General features: G+C 57.6%; 1 protein-coding gene across 2 annotated transcripts; it reads left to right on the top strand.

Annotated features, from left to right (window-relative positions):
* Positions 893-19,454, top strand: CSK (c-src tyrosine kinase). Of its 2 annotated transcripts, NM_001190173.1 has the most exon segments (13): positions 893-1,267; positions 14,360-14,439; positions 14,791-14,904; positions 15,015-15,127; positions 15,510-15,729; positions 16,512-16,605; positions 16,817-16,882; positions 16,964-17,063; positions 17,162-17,252; positions 17,699-17,772; positions 17,879-18,074; positions 18,180-18,266; positions 18,535-19,454. In NM_001190173.1, coding segments are annotated over 12 exon segments (1,353 nt in total). In that variant the 5' UTR covers positions 893-1,267; positions 14,360-14,424; the 3' UTR covers positions 18,718-19,454.

Genomic DNA, 20,966 nt, shown 5'->3' with positions numbered 1-20,966 from the left:
GACTCTCCTGGACCCACACTGCAAACTGCAGCCATACTGAGCTATTTACAGTTCCCAGAGCCACCAAATGGCTCTCACCTCTCCCTACCTTTGTCCATGCTGTTCCTTCTGCCTGGGGTCCCAGCTTTATGAAGATTGCCCATTACCCTTCCCTCTTTTCTGCTTCTTGTGGACCTGTACACACTTCTTCACTTTTATCAATTATTTCTTAGCGCTTGTCTGCTGGCCTGCCAGTTCTGGGAACTCCTTGGCAGTAATGAAGCGGTCTTCATTACAGGGCCTGTCGCAACATCAGCGCCAGGAAACACCTATGAATGAATGAATGCTGCTGCGAGCGAGACCCATTCTCCACAAAAAGATACGAGAAGAAGGAGGTCGCTTCTGCATAGGGAGAGCTGTTCCCCAGGGAAGTTTTGGCGTTTGCTCCAAGGCGGACTGTTCGGCCCTCAGTGAGGGACCTTCTGAAGCCTTCGACGCGGGCGGGCAGGTGGGGGCAGGGCTTGGGCGCGGACACACCCCCCGCAGTGCCCCGGGATCCCGACAGAGGGCGCTGTCCTCCCGCCAGCCCACGCCCCGCCGTGCTCCCGGCTGGCTCCCTCGCGCAGGCGCGCTGCCGCGGGCGGAGGATCCGGGGCCGCGCTTCCTCTCGCCAGGCCTGCGAGCTTCCTCCCAGCGGAGCCCAGGGCGAGCCGAGCTTGGCCGCCGCCGCTGAGACCGCCGCCGCCCTCTCGCTCCCGCCCCACCCCGCACCCTGTCCGGAGGTCCTGCCGGGGTGGGGTCCGAGCTGGGCCATCGCCCGGCAGCGCCGCCGTCGGGGCTATCCCCCGGCCAGCCGTCCCTCCCGCTCCAGGCAGCCTCTGGCCGCAGGAGTCTCCGGGGCGTGGAACGTGGAGAGACCCTGCGGCCCCCGAGCCAGCGTCCGGGGCAGCCCGGGGCAGCCGGCGCGACGTCCCCAGATCGAGCCTTGGTGTCGGCGTTTGGAAGCGGAACTCTGCCGGGGCCTCACCGGCTACATTGTTTCCTCCCCCTGAGTCCCTCCCGCCCCCCTTCCCCCGCCTTTCTTCCCTCCCCGACCCGGGCCGCGCAGCCATCCCCCTGCCTCTGTCTGGCCGTCCTTCCTCCCCCTCCTTTCGCACCCAGACCTCTTTGTACCGCACCCCCCGGGGACCCCTGCGCCCCTCCCTTCTCGGCTGGCCGCATGGACCGTCCCGCAGGCCGCTGATGCTGCCCGCAGCGAGGTGGCCCGGACCGCAGTGCCCCGAAAAAGGTGAGTGTCTGGCAGGCCCTGAAGGAGGTGGGCGTCCGAGTGCTTCCCAAGGGGAAGACGGGTGGAGGTTGTACGTCCCGCTTCTGTTGCTTCTGTTGCAGCTGCCGTGGCGTCCACACCCATCCCCCACTCCCTTACCCCCTCCTTCCCGGGTTCGAAATCTCCCGGGAGTCACTGTCAGCCCGTCTGGGAGGGGGGCTCACGAGGGAGGTACTGCCCTCCCAGCCCCTCAGACTTGTCTCAGGCCACCCGGAGTCTGTCCTTTCCCCGTATTGGGGCTGGCTGGAGCGGAGGGGAAGGGGTCAGCGTGGACCAGAGCCCAGGAGAATGGGCTGTTTGCCATTCCCTGCCCAGGGCCTCCCTGCAGGCCTGCAGGTTTTTTGGCCTGCCTGGTTCTGACCCCTCCTTCATTCCCTCTGCGGAGGCCCAGGGTCCAGCCGCCTCCCTTGAGCCTGCCAGAGGTTGAGCTTATCATCTTCGGACTTTTAGAAGACCAGGCCTAAGCCCAGGGACATCTGACCCTTGGGTGGGAAACTAGGCAGGGCCTCTGGCCTCGGTGGAGGTGACACTGGGCATTAGGAGGTGGGTCCCCACCTCCTAGCGTCCTGGTCAGCCCTTTCTGTTCTCCCAGGCTCGTTGGAGGCCAGGCCAGTTGTCAGGAAGGGGTGTGTCCAGCTACCAGATCCTTGGAGCTTAACTAAGGGTTCACCTCCCCTCCCATTTTGTAGGCTGGGGGGCTGAGGCTCAAAGGGGGAAGTTGCTATCCCAGGCCTTTGGCAGAGTTAGGCTGTCTGTCCCTCCGTCATCCATCCCCTCCCACCACCACCCCACAACACCTGGACTGCTATGGGTACAGGGAAACCAGGCATAAGCCTTTACCCACTGGGGCCATAAGCCCCCAGCCTGGCCCATGGGACCTTGTGGGGTGAGCACGTGCTCCCCTGCAGAGGGCTAGAGAGGAGGGAGAGGGCTTCCGGTGACGGTTCTGCCTGGGTCTGGGCTCAGACCGAATCAGCACTGCCCATGGGATTTCCCTCTGGTGCTTGAGGCTGGGTCTTACTGACGGGAAGTGGCATGCGGGGGCACCCGTGGGGTGTAGCCCTGGTGCTGAGCTGAAACAGCCTGATCGTCATTCCTGACCCTTTGGCCCAGCTGGTATAGGAGCATGAATGGATCTGGATGCAGAATGTGAGAGCCCTGTGTCCACAGGGAGCAAGCCTCGTATAGCCTTGGCATAGGAGCATTGTCAGAGCGAGCACACCCAGGGGGTCTCTTCCAAGCTCCCCACACCCTGATGGTCCCAATGTCTTTCTCGGTGGGGCCCCGCAGGAACAGGGTGAAGGCAGCAGGAAGAAGATTGGGACTGTGGCAGCATCCTCTGGCTCCTGGAAGTGTGGGAGGTTCCCTGGAGGATACTGAGCCATATCTGGGGCCCCTCGGGGCATCTGGCAGTTTTGTCTTGCTTAGGCCTCTGCCCTTGATTTAGAGTTGTTTCCGGTTGCCCTGACATGCATGGTGGAGGGGATACAGATGTGGTGGGCCGGTGAGGCTCCCCTCACCCAACCCTAACTTCCTTTCCAGCCTGAGGGTCTGGGGCTGAAGCCTGACATCATTGGGTGCCTTTATACCAACTGTTGAGTGCAGCCTGGGGTCCCGAGGCCCTTGTAGAAACTAGGGGTCTGTCTTCTGGCAAACATATGTGCAGGGATTCCCTTTTTATCTGGCCACCTTGGTGCCTTCCTCCTTGCTCTTCTCTCTGCGTCGGGGGTCTGGGACAGAGAAGGACCAGAAGATGGTCCCCAGCACCACTGCAGGGGACACCAGGCCCCAAGGGGTTGAGCCACCCCAGAGCAGACCAGACTGCAGGCAGAGACAGAAACAGAGGACCAGGGCCTGCAGAGTGACGTGGCTGCCCCCACAAGCCTGAGCGGGCAGGACAGCTTGGGTCCAGTTCTGGGCTCCAGCTCTTGGGGGATTTTGAAACCTTGGCTCATGGTCCCAGAGAGACACTCCAAAGGTTTGGGGTCTGGGCAAGAGAAATTAAGGAGGGAGCCTCATGTGCTGAGGTGCTGTCCCAAGCTGGAAAGGCCCTCCTTTCATAGATGTCCCAGACACCAGGCCAGAGCTGAGGGGCAGGCAGGCCCCAGGGAAATGAATCTGAGCTCGTTGCGAGAACACTGCATATGTCGGTATGTAGTATTAGTTTTCTTAATTTAGAAAGTAACAAAACAGCACTACAGAAAATTTAGAAAACAGAAAATTCACCCACTGTTTCTTCACCGGCGCCGTGACTGTTATTATCGTGGCACTCCCCGCCTCCTTTTCCTTATCTTTTTTCCCCTCATTGCTGTTGTCATTTAGGCCTGTGTGCCAGCCATCACACCTTTTTTCATTTAATACCGTATCTGGGCATTTTCTCTTGTGGCTACATGGTCCATGTAACTTAATCTCTAGAAAACTACAGAGCATCCCAAACTGCTCTGCCACAGCAGCTTCACCCAACCCTCTTACCAAGCCTGTGCATTGTTGTTTCCCATCTGTTGCTGTTGTGGTTATTGTTACTCCAGGCCCCAGGGTACTGGAGAGAGGGGCAACTTGGTACCCAGCCAACGTGATTCCAGGCCCAGCCATGCTATTTAGGCCAGGGCAGAGGGACCTTGGATAGGTCATCCTCTGAGCTGGGGCGGTGATACATACCTCAGGGGAGCATGTGCAGACACTAACTAACTAACCAAGGTACTAGAAGGTCCCTGGTGCAGCCCCTGGCCACCACTAGACGCATTGTTGACCCAGTGCCCACCGTAGGCTACCTCTGCATGTGCCGAAAACGCCTGGGACAGGGTTGGCTGATGGCTCACTTAGCGGAGGGGGGGGGTCTCTGCCTGGGGAGTCCTTCTGAAACCCCATGTCCCTGAGGTTCTGGGCTACTCAGGCCAGTGTGCTGTCCCACCTCCCTGCCTCCCTGCCCTGCCCCGCCCCCATCACCATGTGGAAGATGGGCTGCTGGTTGGCTTCTGGGCCCTGGACCTACCCATTTTCCTTCTGTTCCTCCAGCATCAGAGATGCACAGACAAGGCCTCTTCTCTGAGGGTCCAGATGCCTCCTGTCCACCAGCTTCAGCCATCCTGGGCCAGCCCTGTTTCCCCAGTGCAAATAGAGGCCAGCTTTCCCTGGGAAAACTGAGTCTTGGACAAGGGACCCAGGCGTCTTGCGCCCCAAGCAAGGGACAGCCATGCCAGCCTCATGGTCTTGCCCTTCCCAGCATCTGGGAGGGAGGAGGCAGAGATTCTAGACCCTCGCCCCTGGGAGGTGGAGGAGAACATGGGTAGTCCCCAAATCACAGGGGAAGGCTTGTGTGTTAGCGTCCTTCCCTTTGGCCGGTGTTCCTCAGGTTTAACCTGAGTGTGTACTGCTGTGACGTCACTCGCTTCCTCTTGTTCTGCTTCTGTGGGGACCAGTGCCCTACTAGGGCCAGCCCGTGGACAGTAGGAGGAAGCCAGTCTCAGCCTGGCACTCCCAGGGCCTAGGAGTCCATAACCCCAGGTGATCCTGGTATGGCTCAGGACTAACTTAGGAAAGGGTCCTCCCTGAAGCGGTCCATTCAATGCAGAGGGCTCCCAGGTGCATGACATTGGATTCCAGCAGCCAGACTTTTGCCTTTGGAGTTTCTCCCTCTTCCCTGGTCTTGGCACAGGGGAAGTGGGCATTACAACTGCCCTCCTGTCCCACAGCTTGGGCTTGGATGAGGTCACAGGGTGTGGTCCTCTCCAAGATGCTGGCCTGGCTGGGGTGAGCCCTTTGGGTGTTTCTCAGTGCCCCCCTCCTTGGTTGGGGACAGGATGGGTGGAGGAGCAGGCCACCCCCCACGCCAGGCAGGGAGCACTGCCTCCCTTCCTCCACTCCTCTGGGTCCCTTCATCCAAGGGCTGGAAATAGAATCCGCTAAGTAATGATTAAAGTCAAATTCAGACCTAAAAATAAAGAGCTGGTGAAGGAAGAGCTAGTGTGCTCCCTGCGTGGCTGAGGGGAGAAGCAGACTGGGCGAGGCTGGCTTCAGGGGGCTGACCCCGCTTCCCGGGAGAGTCCAGAGCCCACTGCGGGATCAGGAGTACTCCACTAGTGGGGGGTGGTCTCGTATCAGGCAGGCCCCAGCCCGTCCCAGTCAGGGCAGACTGGAAGGACCAGGCAGAGAATCCCGTTTTTCCCATAGGGAAGCTGAGGCCTGGGAGGAGAGGTGGTTTGTCCAGTGACTGTCCAGTAGCTCCCCTTGGCAGGCCCCCAGGGCCCTGAGGGCCCCACGCAGCCTGGCTCGCCTTTCTGCCTGCTCAGTTTCTCTTCCTGGTTTTGAGGTACTGTGATGAGCATAGCTTCTCATCACACACCAGCTCTGTACGCCTCAGTAGGGCTGGGCCTCCAACCGCAGCTTCCCTCCGCCTCCCCCCCTTTCCGTGGTCTGGGCCCCCAAGAAGCAGAAGAGAGGCGGCCTGGCACCCCCTCTGTCGGTCCTGCTCTCTGCAGTTGGAAGCCTTGTGGGTGGGTGAAAACCTGGGTATCATCTGACGCCTGCACACCCTGGCGGCTGCTTCTCAGCCCGGCCCCTGGTCCTCACCCAGGCCTGGCTGGCTGTAGCCTGTGCTGTCCACACTGCAGGGAGACTGGAGGGGAGCGGGGAAGAAGGAACCCTGAGAGCTCCACTGCTGGCCAGTAGAGGAGACCAGAGTCAGAGGAGTTAGTCAGGGGAGGCCTGTGGTTCCAACTTCCTGGCAGGGCTGGTAGGAGCTCAGAAGCTGGGGATCTGCGTAGGCTGGAGCAGCCTGGAGGGCTTCCTGGAGGGGAAGGGCCATGAACATCGAGAAGCATTTGAGAAAGAGGGAGGGTAGGGGCAGAGATCCTTGCTTGGAGTATCTACCTGCTCTAGGGCTGCTGGCTTCTCTAGCTGCTGTGTGGCCCTGGATAAACTCTTGGCCTCTCTGCCAGGCAGGGTATGGCACAGATGTAACCCACACTTCCCAGAGCAGGAGGCCGGTCTCTGGGCACAGGTCCCCTCAGCCACCCTCCTTCGCCTAACTGTCCCTTTTTAGGGTGTCATCTGTCCTGCCTAAGGAGAGGGTGGAGGGCTTTCTCCCATCCAAGTTCAGACAGAATTTGAACTCAAACCCTTGCTCTGCCCCTTGGAGCTGGGTGACTCTCCTCAGCCTGGTTCCTCCTCTGTCAAGCAGATCAACAGTAGTACCTGAGGGGAGTTTTGAGGATTAAGTAACTCAGGCGGCATTGGGTCAGTAGGCGCTCACTCCCATGCTCTCGTTTGCACAGTCTACCCTGTGGGGGGAGGGTACTGGTAACACCTCTTTTCCCTCTTCTGGGGAGCTAGGCTGAATGTGCTTTGAGTTGGGCCGCCCTAGCTGTGTGTTTTGTGGGTCCTGGTTCTGAGATGGGGAGACCAGGAATCAGGGGGCCAAAGTTCTGGATAGTTCCCTGGCCTCTGGGCCCCACCTGTAAGGTGGCTAGGAGACTTTGGGGTGAGGGACAAGGACACTCTGGTTTTTAAGGGTTCATTGAAGGTCAGTGCTGACAGGCTGTATGTAAATGTGGGCAAATGAAGATGCAAAGACCATAGCGTGTACTTGGGGCGGGGGGCGGCAGAACCGAGGCCTGGGTTAGGGCTCTGGGGAGGCCTAGAGTCCCCACTGCCCAGTGCATGTAGGTAATTAGGCTCTTGAGCGGTAATTAGAAGCTTAGAAGCCTTTCTGGGCCAGGAGTGTCAGCCTCTAGCCGCAGAAGTGCCTGGGGGAGGAGGCTCCCCATTAGCCTCCTCTAGCTGCAGCCCAGCCCCGCCAAACCGCTAGACGAGATTTCCGGTCCCACTGAGCCATTGGGGGCAGGAAGAGCCAGTGAGTTGCTCTCGTTTAGTTTTTAGCATTTTTCAGCCATTCAGCTCACCCCTCCCCTTAGGGCAGGGGTGCTGAAGGCTGGGGGAACCCTAGAGGTGGGGGTTGGGCAGCAAACACTGGAGCCAAGGTGGGACCCTCCTTCCTGCCCTCTCCTCTGACCCCCAGGGAGCTTCAGCCTTCTGCAAGGGTCTTGTGCCCGATTCTGTAGCTGCCCGACCCTGAGACATCTGTGTAGCAGGTCTGATAAGGGCTCCGGGACCACCCGTCTGGCTCAGTGGGAACCTTCCAGCCCATGGCCTGGTGTGGGGCTAGAGGCGTCACACAGCCTGGGTGCCCCTTGCAGAACCAGAGGAGCGGCTGATTTTACTGCTGCCAAACCAGCTCAGCTGCTGGCGGGCCCCGCCCTCCTCAGGTGCACTGCCCTTTCAGAGGGGCGTGCCCAGGCGGAAACTCAGTTCTGCTTGAGTCTGTCCCAAGACCTGTCAGAAACTTCCGGGCTGGCTGGGTTCAAAGCCTCTGTGGACCCCCACCTTGAACCTTCCTCAGCCATAATTAATTCTCTGTACCATAATTTGAAATCCTAATCCTGGCCTGATCTAGTCACTTCCACCTGCAGTCCTCAGTTCCAGCTCCCCTCCCCCTCTTCCTGGAAGCCTTCCCCAGTGGCCCCTGTCCCTGTCCCCCCTCCCCACCTCCGTCTTTCCCATCTACTGAGGCACTGACCTGGCCGTGATTGACCACCTGGTAGCCAGAGGGCATCAGCAAGGATGCATTGGGTTGGGGGCCTCAGGCCAGCACGGGGGAGAGACATTGAGAAGCATTCTTGGGGTTTCAAGAGCAGGACCTCCTGGACCCTGTCCCCGCCATCCATCCTGGCTTCCCACACATGGGACTGAACGTTGCCCAGGGAGGCTTCTGAAACAACAGCTGAAAGAATGAGAGGGCAAGGTGAACCTGCCTGTTACCTCCCGGGGCTGCCCCTGCCCCACAGAGGCTCCAGCTGGGTCCTGTGGCAGGAGCAGAGTCTCTGGGGGCCATGGCCCTGAGTCCCCCCAGGTCTCTTGTGCACTTCCCTTTTCAGTGGGTATTTTTAGCTGGGTGTAAACAGCTACTGAAGGCTCCCACGCCCCATTAGGCAGTGGAGTTTTGGTGTGGGGGGCAGGGTGGGAGCCCTTTGACCTACTGTGGCCCTCAGCACACGCTTGGCTCTGGGGGTGTGCAGCTGCCCCAAGGCAGGGAGAGGGCAGCCTTGGAGTTCATGGGCTCCCCCTCCCTGCCAGCCTGGGTTCCCAAGAAAGGCCTGCCTGAAGCTGCGGCCACTGACCTCAGCGCTTGGGCACAATGCCCAGCCTGTTCCCGGGACCCCAGCACAAGGGCTGCTGGGAGCAGGGTTTGGGGCAGGAAGTCAGAGTGAAAGCCCCCTGTGCTCCAGCCCTGTGGGGGTGGGGTGGCAGCTGCTGTCCCTGTGGGGTTAAATATAGTCCTGGCAGTTATGGGACCTCAGCATGAGCAGCCCAGCTTCCCTTGTCGTTTGTTGGTTCATTCATTCATTCAGGCTCACTCACTGAGCAGCCACTTTGGGCCCAGTCCCTGCCGGGACATGAGTCAGCCCCAGCCTTCTTCCTGCAGGGCTTCCATGCAGGGTCAGTGAGAACACTGGAGCAAGAGCTGTGAGAGGCCAGGGAGGCCCAGAGCAGCCACCACAGCCAGGGGACCATGGAAGGTTCCTGGCACATGTGGTTTTCAAAACGTTACTTATTTTCTTACTAATCCTATTTTTAGGGGGAAGTTAATAGGTACATGTGGTTAAAAAAATAAAAGTCAAAAGAACAAAATAGCAAATGTACAATAAAAAGTAAGTTTCCCTTGAATTTGATACTTACTCCTCCTTCCCATTCCCAGAAGCAACCTATTATCAGTTTCTTCGATCTTTCAGAAATAATCTGTAGGAGTTCCCTCGTGGCTCAGTGGGTTAAGGATCTGACATTGTCACTGCTGTGGCACGAGTTTGATCCTTGGCCCGGGAACAAAAAAAAAAAAAAGAAAGAAAAGAGATAGTCTGCATGTCTGAGGTCAGGGGAAAATGGTACATCTTTTTAAAAAATAATAATTTGTGGAGTTCACGTTGTGGCTTAGCGGTTAATGAACCTGACCAGCATCCATAGGGATGCAGGTTCCATCCCTGGCCTTGCTCAGTGGGTTAAGGATCTGTCCTTGCTGTGAGCTGTGGTGTAGGTCGCAGACACGGCTGGGATTCTGCGTTACTGTAGCTGTGGCATAGACTGGCAGCTACAGCTCCGATTGGACCCCTAGCCTGTAAACCTCCATATGCCGCGGGTGCGGCCCTAGAAAAGATAATGAATAAATAAATAAATAAATAAAAAAAAATAAATAATAATTTGCGATATACCATGGATAATGTCCTTCTCTCTGCTTTTTTCTTTCAGTCTTTTACTTTGAGTATTTCAAACCTACCGAAAAGCTGAAATGATAGTATAGTGAATGTACTCTACCCAGATTCACCAATTCTTAACATTTTGCTCTTTTGCTTTCCCTGTCTTATATATATATATATATGCACACATATGTACACGTATTGTTTTGCAGATTTGTTTGAGTGTTAGCTACGGGCCTGGGTACCTTTCTCTCCTAAGTACGTTAGCTTGGATCTCTTACATAATCACAGCACTGTGATCACATTTAAAAAATTAACATTTGGGGAGTTCCCGTCTTGGCGCAATGGTTAACGAATCCGACTAGGAACCATGAAGTTGCAGGTTCGTTCCCTGCCCTTGCTCAGTGGGTTAACGATCTGGCGTTGCTGTGAGCTGTGGTGTAGGTTGCAGATGCGGCTCGGATCCCGTGTTGCTGTGGCTCTGGCGTAGGCCGGTGGCTACAGCTCCGATTTGACCCCTAGCCTGGGAACCTCCATATGCCGTGGGAGCGGCCAAAGAAATGGCAAAAGAAAAAAAAAAGAAAATTAACATTAATTCCATAATATTATCTAACATTTTCATTTTCCCCATTGTCCCCAAATGATCTTTATAGCTATTTTTTCCCTCTGATTCTGGATCACTCATTGAATCTTGTTGTCATGTGTCTTCTTTCTTTTCCAGCTTTATTGAGATATAATTGCTATTTAACATCCTGTGAGTTTAAGGTGTACTAAGTGATGATTTGATATGCGCGTGTATTGTGAAATGATTACCACAATAAGATTACTTAACACATCCTTCATCTCACATAATTACCATTTTGTTGTCGTGTTGTGTTTCTTTAGTGTCCTATTTAATCCAGAACATTCCCCAGCCTTTGTTTGTTTTATCTTTTATGACACTGACTTGGGAGTCCAGGCTGGTTGTTTGGGCTCTGTCTGCTTGTGTCGTCCTGTTTGGAGTCGGCTGAAGCAGCTCTACAGGACCATGGCACAGAGGATGCTGTGCCCTCAGTGCGGGGGGAAGAGCACTTAGTGTGCCCCTCTCAGTATTGGTGATGCTTAATTCGATGACTTGGTGAGCGAGGTGTCTGCAACATCTCTGTATTGTGGAGGTGCCTTTTCCTCTCTGATTAATCTGGAGGGTGATACGTGGATGCTGCATCTTGTTTCCCCCAGCAGCATTTCTGTCTTGACTTGAGCTCGTTTTTTGCCATTTCTGCTTACTCTCTCATGGAGATGGGGGTCCTCTCTCACACCTATCCTGGCTCATCACTGCTGGAGTTGCGGTGTTCCCTTGTTGGGATGTCTGGTCATGGATTTACTTGGTCCCTTATTAATGGCATAAAGGTTGTCTCCCAAACTCTTGCTACTACAAACAGTACTATAGGGACTGTCCTACTGTGTTCTTTGAGGCACACGTGTGTGCAGCTGCCAAGGTTGAGTGGAAGTTCCTTGGGCAGAGGACCTCCCGGGAGGAAGTGGAAAGGGAATGCCAAGGCAGGGAGGAGGCTGAGGCGCCCATGTCCTAGGAGCAGCAGGTGAGAAACGGGTCTGGCTCGGGTGTTAGAGAGCCAGTGAGTCCCAGAAAGGCCAAGGGACTTTCCCAAGGTCACATAGCAAGTTGGTGGCAGAGCCAGGAACCAGATACAGAGCCCCTGACTCCCAAGACACAGTTCCTGCACTTCTTCCAGAAAGTGGCCTGAAACCAGGTTCATGTAACCCTGGAAGGGCTCTCTGTGCCTGACCAAGGCTGGACCAGAGGCCCAGGTTTGCAGTAGCCCCTCCCAGCCACTCTGACTCTTGGCCTCTGACCTGGAGGGGGATGGCCTAGCTGGACCCTTAGAACTATAAGGAAGGGGCCATCTTGGCCTCGTGGCTTTGCCAGGGAGGCGCTTTCAGGGAGGATCCGCAGCTCCCACTGGCGGGATTTCTGTCTAAAGAAGGCAGGTCTCTCACCAGCCCTGCAGGGTTATCACCAACCCACTGAACAGATGTGGAAACCAGATCCTAAAGTCCCAGCCAGTAGAGCAAAGAGGAGAGGTTAGCTCCTCCCTCTCCTTTCTAGACATGTCATCCTCAAAACCTGCCCCTGAAGGAAGCCCACCCTCACATGGCTGGGCCTGCCCCTTCCTCTTGAGCACCGCTCGCTTCTGCCTCCTCCTTGGCACTCTTTTCTAGGCCAGTTTGCCCCCCGGCAGCCCCTGCAGGCATGGCGTGGGCACATGGGTGGGGAGGCACCAGGGCTGGCTCCTGGCACAGGTGTCTGACACCTGCGTGGGTCAGGACACCCACCGGAGGTGTAGCTCCAGGCAGGGCCGCCTTGCCTCTCGGCTTGGCTTGAGATCCTCATCTGTAAAATGGGGATAATAATAGCCCCTCTTCCACTTGTTAGAGGATTTGATGAGCCATAATGTGCCAAGGACAGGGCCTGGCACAGAATAAGTGCTCAGCAAACAGGGGCTGTTATTATTTTTATTATTATCATCAAATCGGTGGGGAGGCAGCAGCAGCAGCTGCAGGCCAAGAAAGGAGTGTTTGCAAACTGACAGCTGGGAGGGTGACTAACAGTGCCTCAGCCTCCGCGCCCTCCCACCCCCCATGGCGGCGAGCCTTGTGCAGGAGAGGAGGTGTGGGGATGTAGAGAGCCACCAGGGCCCCTATTCAGAAGGGGCTGAATTTGGGGGTCCCAGCCAACCACAGAGAGACCCCCAGTTCAAGTTCTGGACTGTCATCCCTAACTAGCTCTGTGACTAGGGGCAAGTTGTTCAAACCTCACAAGCCTGTTACCATTTCTATTAAATGGGAGTAAGAGATCTCATGGCTCCCACACGTGGTCCTCAGAGCCCAGGGCTGCTTGCTACGCAGCCGTGTCAATGTATACTTGGCATAGGGACCCCTGTCTCCCTGTCCAGATGGCAGAGGTTGACGGACCAGCTGAGGCACAGGAAGCGCTCTGTGTCCTAGGAGAAAGGGAAGCCCTTTATTCCTCGTGGGATGGTAGTGATGGCCCGGCCCTACAGTGGACACTTCCAGGTCTGGGGCTCACTCCCCTTCCTCCACAGCCTGCGTGCAGGAGATTCCGGTCCTCCCCTTTGGGGTGAGGGATCTGAGGCTCAGAAGGGTTGAGTCATTTGCCTGAGTTATGTAGAACCAGGAGTGAAGCCTGAAAGCGGTGGCAGTTCTCCCCGGCTCCTTCTGGTCTCCAAGACCACACATGCCCCCGCTGAGGCCCCCAGGCCCTGTGGCCCTCAGAAGCAAGCCCTGCTTCCTCATGTTGGCATCTGAAGCCCCCGCCTCCCTGCCAGGTTTGTGCCAGGCAGACCCAGTCCACACAGTCGCCTGCAGTGGACTGACAGGGGCTTCATTGGTCAGGATCTGTTTCCCACCCTCCTCACCGTGGGCTTCCAGCCTGGGGCACCTTCTCCAGCCCACCTCTGCCTTTCTAAGCTCTCCAACCTTCAGGGCTCAGCTCCAGCGCTCCCTCCTCCAGGAAGCCCACCTAAACTCTGCACTCCTCCCTCACCTCACACCCCTGGGTACAGGTACTCAAATGTCTTCTCCCCACGCCTGGCCTGGGGCAGGAGGTAACGTTTGTGTCCGCCCGACCCCAGACCTTGTCCATCCTGCAAGTGAGCCTGGGGACAAGGCCCATGGAGGAGCTTTTTCTCTAACATACTGTGACCATGGTGCAGTCACTACCCCTGTCCAACTCAGTTTCCTCATCTGTACAGAGAGCAGTATCCCCAGCGCCCCTGCTTCCTGAGCCAGGTCCACGGGGGTTCTGGGCTGTGTTTGGGTGATGATGCTCATAGAGGGAGCTCTGAGCATGGGCCACAGAGTGTGTGCAGGATAGGGTTGGCTTGCTGATCTCGGGGCGTGGAGAGCTATCTGGGGGGAGTCTGCTTTACTGAAGTAAACATACACAAAAAGTACATCAGTCACAAGGGCCCAGCTCAGCGAATTGCCACAGAGTTGGACTTGCTTCTCCCCCTTCCAGTCACTGCCCCCTCCAAGGGCAGTCACCATCCTGCACTGGGAAATCCCCTGATTTTGAACTTTATACAAATGGAATCACATGGCATTTTGGTATTTCACACGCTATTTAGAAATGCATCAGTGTTGTTTCATAGCTGTAGTTTATTCACGTTCCCCGTTGTACAGTATTCTGTTCTGTGAATGTACACAGTTTATCCAGCTCGCTCCTGATGGGCGACTGGGCGGCTCCCAGTATGAGGTTTGTTACAGACCCTGCTGCTGTGTGTGCTCCCGTGCCTGCCTCAGCGACGCCTGCCCTATTTTCTCTTGAGCGTATGCCAGGAAGTGGGGTGACCAGATCTTGGGGTCGGCGTACATTTACCTTCAAAGATACTGCCTGGGCGAGTGTTTATAGTTGAAGGAACTAAAGGCCTACAGAGGACAAGTGACTTTCCCAAGGTCCTGAGCACCTTCCCCAGGTTCACAGCTGCCCTGTGGTCCCCCACAGACCACTTAGCTAACATTGCGTGAAACTGGTGGAGCAGGTGCAACTCACTCACTCTGCTTCCGTGGCTTCTGTCGGTCGGTCATTCTGTGGGCTGTAAGACTGCATCGGGCTCGGGGTTGGTGAACCTTTTTGTCCCTGGGTGGTCCTCAGCCTTCTACCTGCTGAGACTGGAGAGGACAGCCCTTGCCCTGAGTCCCAGCTTTGGGGAAAGAGCATCATCTCTGTGACTTGGAGGGACCCATCTCCTCTCACCCTCACCCCAATCGTCCCCTTTCCCCACAGCTCTCATGGTACCAAGTGATAGGTCGGCCTTCCTGTGACACGGGGACGCCAGATCTTCTGAGAAGATGTCGGCAATACAGGTACTGCAGGGATGGGGGGCTAGGCAGTTGCGTGTCCCCACCACCACCACGGGGGGGTGCTGAGAGGAGAGAGAGTGAGGGTTCAGGTCAGTTCCCTCCCCTTTTCCCCAGTCCTGGCTTTCAACACAATAGATTTCCAGGGCACACTGGTCGTGCAGGGTCCTAAAGATGTGAGCACAGGTCTGGGGCAGTGGAGAGATCTCAGCTGGAAGATGCCCGGAGCTCTCCGGGGGAAGGGCACCTCACCCAGGCTCCTGCAGGCCAGCCAAGAGGCTGTGATCTCGAGGGTGTGCGGGCAGGTGGGCCGGGGTTGCCCTGGGCTGCACTGCCCACCTGTCACCTGCCTTGCAGGCCGCCTGGCCATCCGGTACAGAATGCATTGCCAAGTACAACTTTCACGGCACTGCTGAGCAGGACCTTCCTTTCTGCAAAGGAGACGTGCTCACCATTGTGGCCGTCACCAAGGTAATCAGTGACCTCAGCTCCCCAAACTCCACGCCCACCTCTGGGTCCCAGCTGCCCTGCAGGGAAGGGTGGGTGAGCCTGAGAGCGTGTCTGGGCTCCTCCCCACCCAGGACCCCAACTGGTACAAAGCCAAGAACAAGGTGGGCCGTGAGGGCATCATCCCAGCCAACTACGTCCAAAAGCGGGAGGGCGTGAAGGCAGGCACCAAACTCAGCCTCATGCCGTGAGTACCTCCGAGGAGCGATGGTTGGGGGCCCCCAGGCTGGGGAGGAAAGAGGACCAGGAGCCCTGGTTTCCCCAGAAGAGAGTCAGGAGAACAGGGAGGTGAGAGCAAGGGGCTGGGATTCCGTGAGGGCTTCCGGCAACGAGGGGAAGGGCGTGGGTGCTGGACCTGGAAGGGGAGGATGGAGCCAGGAGGACTGAAGAAAGAAAGTCAGAGACAGAGGGTGAGGGCCCCAGGGCCTGACACCTGCAGAAGCGTGTGAAGAACCCGGAGGGAGAGGGCCTCCAGGAAGTGGAGCCTGGCAGATGCATGAGGAGGCTGGTGGGGGCACCGGGGACAGTGCCCGCGGGCCACCACGACCCCAGGCCTGGCCTTCCCATAGCTGGTTCCATGGCAAGATCACAAGGGAGCAGGCAGAGCGGCTCCTGTGCCCACCAGAGACAGGCCTGTTCCTGGTGCGGGAGAGCACCAACTACCCCGGGGACTACACGCTGTGCGTGAGCTGCGACGGCAAGGTGGAGCACTACCGCATCATGTACCACGCCAGCAAGCTCAGCATCGACGAGGAGGTGTACTTTGAGAACCTCATGCAGCTGGTGGAGGTGAGCAGACACAAGGGCTGGCCCAGGTTCCAGCTCCAGTCCCACTGCTTCTGACTGGTGGCCTGGGGCACGTCATGCAGCCTCTGTGAGCAACACCCTGATAGAGCACCTGCTGTGTTCCAGGGTTGATCTCTGACCCCACCACAGGGAGGTGGCACCCTGGTTCATAGGTCAGGAAACAAAGGTTCAGAGCAGTTAAAGAACCCACCTCTGGTCACATGGTTGTAAACTAGAGGTGCTGGGACTAGAATCTGAGTTTTCTGACCCCAGAATGAGCTTCCATCCAGTTCCTCATAGACTATATGCCAAGTGTGTGTGTGTAAGCACATACTCATGACCTTCACCTTGAAGGGCCACATGTCCCTGAATCTTCCAAGGCCATCTGTGCCCCAGGCAGCCTTCACATGCCTCCTGCACTCACTGGGCGCCTTCGCCTTTTCTCTGCTGGCCTGGCTTGACCTGCGACAGGGGGCACCTGGGCCCACTAGAGCCTGATATCTAGAGTGAGCCAGGGCTTGTCCTCTGCCTCAGGATACTGGTGAGGCCCCAGAGTGGTAGCAACAACCCCAGTATCCATTCAGCACCTCGGTGTGTGGTGACATGGGCCAGGTGTCTGGGGCCTCCCTCACCCCTGCTGGAAACGCAAAGCCCTCCAAACCCAAAGCAACTGCAGGGCTGGGTGGAACTGGCCTCTGCTTCCCCCTGGTGGTCAGACCAGGACAGGGCATGGCAGCCATTGGAGTTGCACAGGGGACCCTGAGCGCCTGCCCTGCCCTCTGCAGCACTACACCTCAGATGCAGATGGACTCTGTACCCGCCTCATCAAGCCAAAACTCATGGAGGGCACCGTGGCGGCCCAGGATGAGTTCTTTCGCAGTGAGTGCCACCCCTCCCCGAGACCTCACTGGCCCACCCACCCGCCTCCCACCCAGGCTTCCTGGCACTACTTCCATCCCAGAGGCTCTGGAGGCCTCCAGGGAACCCCTCACCCCACCCCGACCCGTCCTCCACTTTATGTCCAGTCTGCCTCTGCTGTGACCCCTTCTCTGGCTTCACCACCCCTCAACTGACCACCCCCTCCCCCCAGGTGGCTGGGCACTGAACATGAAGGACCTGAAGCTGCTGCAGACCATTGGGAAGGGGGAATTTGGAGGTGAGCCAGAAAGGGTGGGAGCCCTGAGAGGTGCCAGGGACTGTGCGGAATCCAGGGCCAACCCTTAACTCTCTTCTCCAGACGTGATGCTTGGCGACTACCGAGGGAACAAAGTCGCCGTCAAGTGCATTAAGAATGACGCCACTGCCCAGGCCTTCCTGGCTGAAGCCTCAGTTATGACGTGAGTTGGACTGGGGGTGAAGGGGTAGGGAGGTCGCCCCGGGGGCCAGGAGGTGATGGGGAGGCTCGGCAGGCTCTGACCACCCCATGTTGCCCCAGGCAACTTCGGCATAGCAACCTGGTACAGCTTCTGGGCGTGATCGTAGAGGAGAAAGGCGGGCTCTACATCGTCACAGAGTACATGGCCAAGGTGGGTGCCTTCCCTGGGACCCAGCCCCCATCCTGGAGCTGAACACGGGCTCGAGCTTTCCAGCTGCCCCAAGCCCCTCCCCCCACACACACACCCTTGGGCCCCTGCTCCTTCTCTCCAGCCGAGCTTTGAAGTCACCCAGGCTCAACTTGGCTCATCATTTTTTCACTATGACCTTAGACCAAGCCTCAGGTCCTCACCTGTGAACAGAGGCACTAGCAAAGTTTACCTCAGAGATTTATGAGAATTAAGAAATAATGCATGAAAATTGCTGAGCACAGCGTCTGCTATTCCTTCAGAAGTGATGTCCTGACCCTTCCCCTGTCCACCTCCTCTTCACACTGCCCACTGAGTGTCACCGGTTACCCAGCCCCAGGCCTACTGTTCCCAAGGTCTGGCGGGCAGGTTTGACTTATAGGGCCTGTTGGTCTGTCTGTCCACCCCAGGGGAGCCTGGTGGACTATCTGCGATCCCGGGGTCGGTCGGTGCTAGGCGGAGACTGCCTCCTCAAGTTCTCGCTGTGAGTGAAGCAGCCCCTGGGGGCGGGGCGGGGCGGGGCGGGGGTGGGGGAGCAGCCCTGCTCTGGAACCCCTGTCTGAGGGGACCTGTGGCTGGCTCTCTCCTAGAGATGTCTGCGAGGCTATGGAATACCTGGAAGGCAACAACTTCGTGCACCGGGACCTGGCTGCCCGCAACGTGCTGGTATCTGAGGACAACGTGGCCAAGGTCAGCGACTTTGGCCTCACCAAGGAGGCCTCGAGCACCCAGGACACGGGCAAGCTGCCGGTCAAGTGGACAGCCCCCGAGGCCCTGAGAGAGAAGGTGGGTGGCCTCCCCCAGGGCCTGAGCAGTGGGGGGTGGGGTTCCTGGGTCCCTCCCACCCCCAATTCCCGGGATCTGACACTGCTTCTCCCATCCACGTGGCAGAAATTCTCCACCAAGTCTGACGTGTGGAGTTTCGGAATCCTTCTCTGGGAGATCTACTCCTTCGGGCGAGTGCCTTATCCGAGAATTGTGAGTGCGGGCTGGGGGTGCCGGGGCTGAGCATGGGGCTCGGGGCAAGGGAGAGTGAGGGCCAGGGCTTGGCCTGGAGCCCTGCCTCCCCAGCCTTAGGCCTAGAAGCTGCTGACTTGCCCTCAGGACCTCCCAGGCCATTCTCTGGGCCTGGATCTAAGGTGAAGCTAGAGCGGCCCTTGGAGAGGAATGCTGAGTAGGGGGTCCCCTCGGCAGGGGTGGGGGAAGTCAGGCCTGGCAATGATTCATACCAGCCACCTGCCTACAGCCCCTAAAGGACGTTGTCCCTCGGGTGGAGAAGGGCTACAAGATGGACGCCCCTGACGGCTGCCCTGCTGCGGTCTACGAGGTCATGAAGAACTGCTGGCACCTGGACGCCGCCACGCGGCCCTCCTTCCTGCAGCTCCGTGAGCAGCTGGAGCACATCAAAACCCATGAGCTGCACCTGTGACTGCCAGCCCCCGCCTAGCTCGTGGGCCTGCGGGGACTGAACTCGGATGGATTGTGGACCTGGTGCCCCAGCTCGCTGGGCCCAAACCCGAACTGAGCCCAGCGGGCCGGTGGGCCTCTTTTCTCTGTCCCAGCCTGCGCCCCCTCTGGCTCCCAGAGACCTGCCTAGGACTGGCACCTTCTCTCAAGGACCCACCTGGGGGGCTTTGGGAGCCCCGCCCAAGGGCCAAGAAGGGAGGAGGCTGAGGAGCAGGAGGTGATGCCCCTTCCGTGGTCAGGCTCCCCCTGGCCTCCCACCTCTCGCCTTCTTAGAGTTTTATTCCTTTCCTTTTTTGAGATTTTTTTTTCCGTGTGTTTATTTTTTATTATTTTTCAAGATAAGGAGAAAGAAAGTACCCAGCAAATGGGCATTTTACAAGAAGTACGAATCTTATTTTTCCTGTCCTGCCCGCAAGGGTTGGGGAGACCAGGCCCCTCTCTAGGGACCCATCGCCCCAGCCTTGTTCCCCATCCAGTGTTCCGTGTCCGTGTCGCCTCGGTCGCCCGGTGTCTGCGCTTGACCATGTTGCACTGTTTGCATGCGCCCGAGGCAGACGTCTGTCAGGGGCTTGGAGTCCGTGTGCCGCTGCCGCCCGCCCACCTGCCTTGTGAGATGGAATCGTAATAAACCACTCCATGAGGACACCGCTGCCCGGCCTCGGCGCTTCCTCCGCCGGGCCTGCCTGTCCCATCCGGCCCCCATCCCCGTGCCATCTTGTCCATCCCCCTGTCTCTGTGAGTGGGGCTGTGCTTGCCCTGTGGGTGGGGCGGGGTGGGGAGCACTGCCGGGAGATGTAACGCCGCTTTGTGTCAGCTGCACGAGCGAGTGTCCTGTGTCTGCCGTGGGAGAACTCTCACCACCCGCCTCCCCCAGCATCCTGCTGCCACGCAGGCTTGGCCCAGGGGTGGTCATGGGCTTGGGGCCCATCCACAGGGTGATGCCGAGAGGTCCTGGCTGCCTCTCTCGCCGTACTGTTCAAGCCCTCAGCACAAGAGGGGTTGGAGCCAAGGACGGGGAGAAAACCAGGCCTGACCAGCTGGAGATGGGCTCCCCTTGCTAGGAGGCAGAATAAAGGCCTCATACTTCAGAGGAGGCAGTGACCTGGAGGGAGAGGGGAGGCTCTGAGCTCCCAGTGGTTCTCAGTTCACCCTGTCGTCACCCCCATGTGTGCCCAGCCCTGTGCCTGAGGATACAAAAGCTGGGGGGGCCTTCTCCACCGCCCTTGGGGGGAATAGATGGAGAATGTGAACCAGCCATGGGATTTTCTCCCTTCAGGTTCCTAGGGCCATTGGTCATTGCCAAACCTCTGAGGGTTGGAGGAGGTTCACTATTCACTGAGACAGGCAGCTGGTGGGGGTTCCCCTTGTCCAGTTGGGGCTCTGACCCTTCCTGTCCCAGCCAGCAGGACCTGAAATCCGGGCAGTTCTGACTTGGCAGCATGCCTCCTCAGTCTGGCACCATCACACACCACTACCCCACCCCACGCAGCCCAGTGCTGCTGGCTCCTCGCCTCCCCCAGTCCATTCTGCACACTGCCAGACTCATTTCTCTAAAACTAGATCCATTCAAGAACCAATATTTGGATACCTACTATGCAGTAGGACTGGGGTTCAGCAGTGAGCAAAACAGACCCTGTGGAGTTCACAGTTGGGAAGACAGATAATCACACAGACAATTACAAACTGGTAAGTGCTATGAAACACATATAACATGTAGATCAGGGAAGGCATCTCAGAAGAGATGACATGTAAGCAGAGATTAGAAGGGTGAACGGCCATCATTGTGCAGCGGAAACGAATCTGACTGGGAGCCATGAGGTTGTGGGTTCGCTCCCTGGCCTCGCTCAGTGGGTTAAGGATCCAGCGTTGCTGTGGCTGTGGTGTAGGCTGGTGGCTACAGCTCTGATTAGACTCCTAGCCTGGGAACCTCCATGTGCCGCAGGTGCAGCCCTAAAAAGACAAAAGAAAAAAAAGGGGGGGGTTGGAGAGCCCCAGCATTGCAAGGGGGTGGGGCCAGCCTGTCCCAACTTCCTAGAGCACATGGGAGAGGAGACACTGACTGCTGCAGGTGTCAGCCACAAAGTGTTTGCTAGTGACTTTAGCAAGAGCTGCCTTTAGTGGAGGCAGATTCCAGATTACAGTGGCTAGAGGAGGTACAAGCCATGCGGGAAGCCAGACAGTCTTTGGAGGAATCTTGCTTAATGAAGAGAG

This window comes from Sus scrofa, chromosome 7 (genome assembly GCF_000003025.6).
Source record: "Sus scrofa isolate TJ Tabasco breed Duroc chromosome 7, Sscrofa11.1, whole genome shotgun sequence".
In the NCBI taxonomy this organism is placed as follows: Eukaryota; Metazoa; Chordata; class Mammalia; order Artiodactyla; family Suidae; genus Sus; species Sus scrofa.
This window is presented reverse-complemented; position numbering and strand designations above follow the sequence as displayed.